The sequence below is a fragment of the Plecotus auritus genome (assembly GCF_963455305.1).
Source record: "Plecotus auritus genome assembly, chromosome: 1".
Taxonomy (NCBI): domain Eukaryota; kingdom Metazoa; phylum Chordata; class Mammalia; order Chiroptera; family Vespertilionidae; genus Plecotus; species Plecotus auritus.
In genome coordinates this window covers 180984407-180994078 of record NC_137770.1, presented here as the reverse complement: position 1 = coordinate 180994078, position 9672 = coordinate 180984407, and the positions used below count along the sequence as shown (strand labels likewise).

The 9672-nt window shown below is 40.6% G+C and overlaps 1 protein-coding gene across 1 annotated transcript; it reads left to right on the top strand.

Moving 5' to 3' along the window:
* Nucleotides 1-6745: 6745 nt before the first annotated feature.
* On the top strand, nucleotides 6746-7921 carry PDHA2 (pyruvate dehydrogenase E1 subunit alpha 2; the record flags this gene model as incomplete). Its single annotated transcript, XM_080659509.1, has 1 exon — nucleotides 6746-7921. One exon carries the CDS (start codon nucleotides 6746-6748, stop codon nucleotides 7919-7921), a length of 1176 nt encoding a protein of 391 aa, XP_080515635.1.
* Nucleotides 7922-9672: the final 1751 nt, after the last annotated feature.

Here is a 9672-nt window from a genome sequence, read left to right as displayed (position 1 = left end):
TTTTGCCTTTCACCTAATCTCTCTTGTCCTGGGTTTCCTCATGTAGAAATTGAGAATGATAGCAACTTCCTTACCTGCCTCTGTGAGGATCAAATGAGCAAACTTTGTTAAACTCATGTCTCCAGCAGAGATTCAAGGCTATCACTTACCTGGGAAATATTTACAACAGTGCCTTAAATCTCAATTAATGCATATGGAGCTTAATATTTCATCTTTCTTATTTGAAACATATTTTGCCAAAAATGTTGCCTGTTTGCATATGTTTGCAGGGGTCTCCTGGGACAGCCTAGGGATCTAGCAGAATCTCAGTTTAGGATGTGATAACAAAGACTGCACCCAAGCTTAGCTACGAAATAGGGCAAAGGAAACACATGATGAGGCCAACAGTATGTTGTTAAAATGGAGCACAAGAGTTGCCTTCTTCCTTGGCCTCCTTTTCCCAAGATTTGTCTGTAATGGTCAAATGTGCTGCTCAAACTTCCTTCTAGGGGGCAACAATGCCTTGGAATTTTGCCAACATTCCCTTGTCTCTCTTTAAACCTAGTTCAGTGACTCAGGTCTTCAAAGAAGGAAATCAAAGGAAATTATTGCATACTGATATTAGCAAAAGGTAATAGTCTACCCAAAGTTGGTAGAATGGGACGGTTATTAGAGACCATCTATAAAGAAAACACCATAAAATGATACAGTTAAGAGAAACTAATATATCATAAAAGACTGTGCAAGAAGTCCTCATTTCACTATTTAATATGTAGAGTTTATTTTTATTATCACACATATTATGTACTTTTTTGCTATTAAAATTAAGGTTACTAGGGATAAATATGTCTTTAAAGAATAAAAATTTGAGACATGGGTTTTTAAATATATGAGATTTAAAATCTGTTGGTGAAAAAAAAAAAAAAAAAAAAAACTTTCCCAAGAAGTGTAAATAAGTTTTAGAGGAAATGCACCTAAGTCTGACTTGGGTTTTGTTGAATTTACTTTGATTTTTTTAGAGATATGTATTGAATTGATTATATTTATTTTGAATGAGGTTATGATTTTAGAAAACAACTCAAAGAACTGAACAGAAATCAGGACACAACTTTTGACTCCTCTACTGGTCCTCTACTATTTGAGATACTAGGCATTAGTAAATCTTGACACCAGATTATACATGAATTTTTATTTTTTATTCCAGCTGGCTACATTCAGTTAAAGTTCTATTTATAAGGACCTTATTAAAATGTTTGGAAAGAATTTTAAAAATATAGTTTTGTATAATGATCTCTTTTATCATTATCTGCTAGAACTTGGTTTCAAACTCTAGGAGTAGGAAGTGAGTACTTTGGCCACAGTGACTCATATGTCTGGGATTACCTGGTAGGAGAAAGATGGTGGCTCCAACAGTTGTTACTAAAAATTAACCCATAACATCTTTCCTTTTCCATCACTATCTGGGTGGAATGAGAAACACTATCACTTTACCTCTTGTTTTCAATCAAATCTTCCCTTCATGGTAATTTGTCCTGAATTTTTATATAATGACTAGAAGCCCAGCACACAAAATGGCGCCACCCCGCCCACCCCCGTGTACCCTGCCATGCTCACAGCCCCACCCACCTGCACGTACCTCACCACACCCACCAACCGCCAGCCTTGCTGCGATCGGAGCCTGTAGGCCGTGGGGGAGGGACCGAGAGGTGCTCCATGCACTTCATGGTGACTGGTTGTTTGGTCATTACGGCATTATGGCCATGGGCTTTTTATAATATAGACTAGAGACCCAGTGTATGAATTCGTGCCCATTGAGAGGAAATTAATTAGAAGAAATATTTTAATACTGCTATTTGCCCTTTCTCTATAATAGAAGTGTCAACCAAATTCACGATCGACAATGACAGATCGAAACACATACGTGCAATTAGCACCAGCGAGAGCTTTATATGTATCGTGCATGTGCAAGTCAACTTAGCTTTTTATAGATATAGAATAAACTTGCATAATTAGACCTGCTTTCTGATTTAACTAAACTTTTTCCAGTCCAGTGAAGCATCCCAACTTCTCTTTCAGATAATATCAGCAATAAATATCAATACAAAGCTGATTATTATTGTAGATCACGCAGGGAGAACAAAGGGTAAAATATTTAACTACAGCAGTGTTTGACTATATTCTGTGCAGTGAGAAAACCTGAAGTCATTTTCAAGGCTCACCATTTCTTACTTCTTTTCAGTCGGGTCAAGTTTCTAAACTTTCTAAATCTCCATTTTCCGGCTAATGAAAAGAAAATAGGATTCCACCAAGTCTCCTATCTACCTACTCCAGGACTTTTGTGAGGATAAAGTGAGATGAGACACGGGAAAACACTTCACAGACATTTGGTTACAGTGTAAAGTGTTTCCACCTGTGTTCCTGGGCTGAAGAAACTCCAAGGAGGCTAGTCGCTAGGAAGAGGAAGCCAGGCGTTGCTATGTGACATCATTAACCTGATGGAGGGAAGGACACTTAGCATATTAGCCTTTTATATATATATATATATATATATATATATATATATATATATATATATATATATATACTAGAGCAGCGGTTGACAACCGGTGGTCCGCGGACCACTGGTGGGTCCATGAGGCTCAAAAAGTTGGGGACTGCTGTACTAGAGGCCTGGTGAACGATATTTGTGCACTGAGGGGGTCCCTCAGCCCAGCCTGTGCCCCCTGGTGGTCATTGCGCATCATAGCAACCTTATCATTCTGCTCTTCAGTCAATTTACATATTAGCCTTTTATTATATAGGATAGATACTTCAGAATTATGATAGGAGTGAGGAGAAGAAAAAAAAGTTTGCCAACAGTTCTAAACTGTTCTGTAATGACCGCACTTATTATAACACTAAAGGCCTGGTGCATGATATTCGTGCATGGAGGGGGGTTCCACTCCAATTGGGGACCCCTTAGAGGATGTCAGACACCCACGGTCAGGCACCCCTCTCACAATCTGGGACCACTGGCTCCTAACCACTCACCTGCCTGCCTGCCTGATTGCCCCTAACCCCTCTGCATGCCTGCCTGATTGCCCCTAACATCTCTGTCTGCCTGCCTGATCGCCCCTAACCTCTCTGCTTGCCTGCCTGATCGCCCCTAACTGCCTCTGCCTGCCTGCCTGATGGAGCTGCCAACTGCTCTCCCCTGCTGGCCTGATCTCACCCCCAACTGCCCTCCTCTGTCGATCAATTTGGTTCTGTTTGGTCAGTTTCTATGCCAGTCAGCGTCAAAAGCTCCGCCTCCTAGGCAGCCATTGGCTCCTTACTTTTACCCAGATTTGGTTCTGATTGGTTGGTTTCTATGCCAGTCAGCATCTCTGGGTCTATCAACTGGGCCTGGTCAGAAAGGCAACACACTGATCAGCAGCCCCATGGAGGCCTGGAGAGAAATTGAGGCCTGGCTGTTGGCCAGGCCGGGAGAGAAAGAAAGGCAAGTTCTGATCAATGGCTGACACAGAGGCTACAGATCAGACCCTGCCTCTCTCTCTGCAGGCCTCTCTCCAGGCCTTATCCGCAGCCCCCTAGGCAGTTAGTGCTGGGTTGGGGCCCCAGCAGCAGCCCCAATCAGTGCCAGGTCGCTACGGCAACCCAGCACTGACTTCAGGTCTGATCAAGCCTTGGGTCCTAACTGTCGTTATGACCCTGGCTTTTTATTATATAGATTAAAGAGAAATCTTGCTTGATTGTCATTATTTTTCAGAATATATGGTACTGACATTTTCCCTTTCCCCAAAGGAGATAAAGTAATAGACCAAATGGGTAAAACTTTTCTCTGAGTTATATATAACTCAATTTTTTTTTAGTAAGTTCTTACTTATCACTCTTAATCATCAAATCTTAGTGCAATGAAAAAAATAGATTGCCACTAATCATATAATGAGATCTAATATTATTTATCTAGAAATATTCACTTTTTAACAGGTTTATTCACTTAACATTTGGCAAAATATGCAATTATTACTGGATGAATTTAAATATCCTTCAAACACACTGTTCTTTTTTTTTCTTTAACATTTCCTTGTCACTCATTTTAAAATATTTTATATGGTATTGATGCAATGGGAGTGACACTTCAAAGATAAATTCAGAAATGCCCCTTTAGGATCAACCATTAGACATGAAATGTGAAATTCTGTCACACTGACATGAATGACTGCTGCTATAATCACTAGCTTCTCTTTTATTAGTTTTTTTTTGTTAATTAAATGTAAAGCCTACCATTGGCCTTATAAAAGTGCTCATCTGTTTTCCTTTAATTTCAAATATATTAAAAGTGAGTTTCTGTGTTAATTAAAATCTTAGAATTTATGGGGGTTTTAATTGCAAAGAACATTTCAGTGGTGAACATGTATATGAGAGGCCCGGTGCACAACATTCTTAGTTCTGTTTGGTAATAAACCTATTATTGAATAATGACAAGACATTTGAAGAAAAACACACCATTAACTGTATTGTCTATGCTTAGCTTGAAACTTGTCTAGATAGAGGAAGATAAGAAGATCTCCTTGGGGAGTTATAAACTTTTACACTGGCATCTGAAAATTTCACTTTTACTTTGAAAATGTGAATGGGTTTAAAAATACTGTAAACATTCAAAAATTATTATCAGGATTAATCAATTTAATGGAAATATTTTGTCATCATACTATGCAACTATAATTTCTTCTATCTTTGAGTAAGATAGTTTATAAGATATAGGGTAAATAATGTCCAAAAAGTCACTGGAAGTATCGCATTTTATTATTTATTATCTTAACCAGAGCCTGTTGAAAAAAAGTAGGTCCCTTTTCTGTGGCGACCTGTAGCACAGGTATTTCCCAACTGGCATCTTTGCATGTTTCTCCTCTGGCACTGGTCGGATTTAGCCTTGTCACACCGGGCTTTTAAGGGGAGCTCTATCTTTGCAGCCCGGGCTATGTGTGACAAGATTAAATTGGCACACTTTACTTCATAGCTCTTGTGTTCCTGGCAGTGCTAGGCTTGCTGATACCTCTGAGAGTAGGCTCAGCTGTCACTCAGTGACCCATTAACACTACTGCTCCATCCTGCAGTGTCATTTTTCTCATTCTCATGGAGATAATGCTCCCTGGAGATCTCCAATACCTGCAGGAATGAAAGAGAACAGCAGAGACAGGCTAACTATCAAAGAGGGAGCAAACATCACAGAAGACCACGAATTCCAACAGCAGAATTTTAAAATGAGTGAAGAAATGAAACCCATTATGATGAGTGGGTTGAGAAGGTGGGAGGAGGATGGAATTTTAAGAGAAATTATAACTTTTTAATAAGCTATTTTATCCTTCCTGCCTAACTATCAAAAGATGTGTCCAAAACAATACTTGCAACTAGATAAAGAGAAAGCAGCTGCTTTGAATATGCCCTAGGGCAATTTGGGTAAGAATTTATTTACAAACAGGGATTTTGTATTTTATTTGTATGTTTATTTACAAATAGGCAGTGGATATAAAACAGTATACATTAAGGTGAATTCCTTAACAGTCTAAATAGAACAGGATCTCCAGTCATGATTGATTTATTCAGGTACAAAATCACCTTCCTAGTAAAAGCATAATATGGAAACAGGATACGTGATCTTTGTAAACCTGGACCGGAGACTTCTTTTGTCCTGTGATTGAACTGTTACCAGTTGCTTAAGCAAACACAGTATTGCTCTCCTTCAGTCCAAACTATATATTGTTGAGTGGGTCACTTTATAAAAAATTACACTTTTTAATGTTTACTATATAAAGAGGCATTAGTAAGAACATGTTTTTAATTTTCCAGACTAATACTGGTACTATTTAGATTGCTATAAAAGCAAAAGACAAAATCACCTGAATCTTGATATTTTCTATGGGAACCTGTTAAAGACATTATAGGAAATGACTAAAAAAAAATTATTTTAAAAAGTAAATTGGTCAGAAATTAGGACTAAAATTGGCTGGAAAGAATTCAGGATTATAAGAAAGATGCCATATAAAAAAAAACTTGTTACATCAATCTGTATCTCAGCCCTGCCTTCAATTTCCCCACACCAAGCAAAGCTTAGTATTGGGTTTAGACTATTATTATTCTCAGGCTGGGGCTTGTACCTGCTTCACTGCCTCCCCAAGTGAAAACAGGAAAAGGATGGATGTGGTGTATTCTGCTGGAGCACCAACTTTTCTTTAAAAAGTGTTTGTTTTTAAGTTAAGTATTTAAACTGCAAATAATCTGTAGATTTTTTTTTTTACATTAAACTACATATGGTATATTTTCAAGTAGGCTAAAACTTTCATGCATATGTTAAGGATTTTTAGAAAGATCTAATAGAACTCCCCATGAGAATATCTTCGGTTTGAACTGTCAGAACTCCGGTGTGCCTTAGGAACTGCGTTTGTTCCTCTCTCCCATTGGTACACGGTCCGGAAGCACTGCTATGCAGCAGTTAGCGGGAAAAGGACTCAGACTATTATGGTGCAGCAATGCCAATGGCCTTAATTAAGATCAGTGTGCAGTTCAGCCCCGTCTTCCAGGATAAGAAACAACCTTTATTCTTAATTTTGCAGTCGGAAGGCCCAGTAACAATCCACCCCTCCAGGCTGGCGGCCAGCGATCGGCCCAGCGCCCATGACGTGGCCTCGGTCACCAGCGAGGCCATTGTGTCGCCATGCGCGATCGCGGAGGAGCGGGCCCGGGCGGTTGGGAGGTGCCCGCCGTGGTCTGCTGACCTCCCTCCATGAGGAAGATGCTCGCTGCGGCTGTGTCCCGCGTGTTGCCCCGGGTCGCCCCGAAGCCCGCCAGCAGAATGCTGGGGGCGGCCGGTAACTCCTCCCATAATGCCACGTTTGACGTGAAGAAATGTGACCTTTATCGGTTGGAGGAAGGTCCCCCTGTGACGGCAGTGCTCACCCGGGAGGAGGGGCTCAAATACTACAAGGCGATGCAGATGGTTCGCCGAATGGAACTGAAGGCAGACCAGCTGTATAAACAGAAATTCATTCGCGGGTTCTGTCACTTGTGCGATGGCCAGGAGGCTTGCTGCGTGGGCCTGGAGGCCGGGATCCATCCCACCGACCACGTCATCACGTCGTACCGGGCTCACGGCTTGTGCTACACCCGGGGGCTCTCCGTGCGGTCCATTCTGACAGAGCTGACGGGGCGCAGGGGAGGCTGTGCCAAAGGAAAAGGCGGATCCATGCATATGTACGCCAAGTGCTTCTACGGGGGCAACGGCATCGTGGGCGCTCAGGGACCCCTGGGAGCCGGGATTGCCCTGGCCTGCAAATACAAGGGAAGCAACGAGATCTGCCTGACCCTGTACGGGGATGGCGCTGCCAACCAGGGTCAGATCGCCGAAGCTTTCAACATGGCAAGCTTGTGGAAACTGCCGTGCGTGTTCATCTGTGAGAATAACCTCTATGGCATGGGAACAGCCGCCCAGAGAGCAGCCGCCAGCACTGACTACTACAAGAGGGGCCATTTCATCCCCGGGCTGAGGGTGGATGGAATGGATGTGCTCTGCGTGCGGGAGGCAACGAAGTTTGCAGCTGAGCACTGCAGGTCTGGAAAGGGGCCCATGGTGATGGAGCTGCAGACGTACCGCTATCACGGGCACAGTATGAGTGACCCCGGCGTCAGTTACCGCACGCGCAAGGAAGTCCAGGACGTGCGCAGCAAGAGCGATCCCATCATGCTTCTCCGGGACAGAATGGTCGACAGCCAGCTGGCCAGTGTCGAGGAGCTGAAGGAAATTGATGTGGACGTCAGGAAAGAAATTGAGGATGCGGCCCAGTTTGCTACAAGTGATCCTGAACCAGCTCTGGAAGAAATAGCCCATCATATCTACAGCGATAATCCACCGTTTGAAGTGCGTGGCGCCAATCAGTGGATCAAGTTTAAGTCCGTCAGTTAAAGGGAGACTGTGAATTTATTTTTAGTCCTTCAAGGGGACATTCATGGTCAACTTGAAGAATATGTGTGCCCAATTTTGTTAAGGAAGAATAAATAAAATCCAGAAAACAAACGTCTTGTGTGTTTTATGGAAAGAAATTGAGATCTTAAGAATCTATTCTAGGAGATTAAGAGAGAGCAGTGGAAAATGTACACTCAATGAAAAGGGATATTTCATTCAATTGTACATGGTTGCATTAAAAGACACTGTGAAGCTAATCATTTAGTAATTTAAACGATACACTGGAGCGCGTTAAAATTTTCAAGAGCTTCTTGGAGCACACATTGGTTCGAACCAAGCAGTGCCAAACCAGAGGTATACAGAAGCCATCCTCCCACAGGAGCTAGGGGAGAGGGTCTTCTAAAGAAGCAAAACAAGGAAGTCCCTTATTGGTCACAGCTTAAGCATTGTCTTATTTAGAAAAGCCTAGTTGCCCAGGGTTTCTGATTGGTTGTTCCCGAGTTTCATTTTCTCAGGTTTTAGTGCATTGACTCTGGCTTAGATTTTGGTTTGATTACAAAGGCTACTGAGGCATTAAGGCCACCTTAGTCTGATGGCCACTGTGTCTAATTATTTATACAGTGTGGATATCTTAAAAGAGTATTTAAAATTTATAGAAGTCTATAATAGGAAAAATAGAAAAACACACAAGTATTTAACTTCCCAATACTTGTTTGTTGTAATAATTCTATTTGATTTAGCTTTATGTTATTTTAGTAAATACTCTTATTCAAAGGAAAAAAATGTTCTCCACCCTGTCAGGGGTTTGTGAGTAAAATCACTATCCTGAGGTAGAGAGGTAATTTCAAGCCACACCAAGGAATCAGGACAATTTATTGCTATGCATCTTACAATCGTTTACTTGCATTAACCATTAATACTACCTACTATAATAGCATGCCTGTGAGCATACACATGCATGCATATTCAATATTAATGTTGCAGCCAGTTAACAGACTATTTTCCAATAAAACATGATATATACAGGACAGAAGGACATAAGAGATGGACATTTTTCATGGTGTACTTTATTGCAATATTTTTTAGTATAACAACTTAAAGGGAAAATATAAAGTAAAATCTAGGGTGAGGGATGGAACTGCATTTTGCTTTAACCTTCAAGTTAAAGCTACTCTATGTTATAGTCCATGTATACTATTATTTGTTGCATAAAAAACTATCTTGGTAAATTTCAGACTGAAAAATGAATGAGCAGACATGGTGACATCAAAGAAACTGAGCAGAGGAGGTGATGTTGATAAAAAGTTGGAAATAAAATCTGCGTTGGCAAGAACTGAACATTCACAGATCACGTTTTTCAAAGGAAAATCTCACTCAGAATGAATAAGTGTGATTTTCTCTATAGGGCAATACCATGTCAATTAGCAAGTCACGACTTTGTGAAAACTTTTTTTATGGTTATATTTGACTAATGACCTAAAAACCTATTGAGCATGAAGTTTGGCATATCTTCCTCCTCTGAGATAGACTTACTAAAGTTGGAAGTCAAAATTTGCCTGTGATTTAAGAAACAGTTTACAGAAAACACCAAAAACTCAGTTTTTAAAGGTTAAATCCCATCACTAGTAAAAACAGTTGTAACTATTCATGGTGATGAATGATAACAACTTATTTTAGTGATCATTTTGTAATATACACATATAGCAAGTTGCTATGTTCACCTTTAATATTACATTATATATTAATTTTAT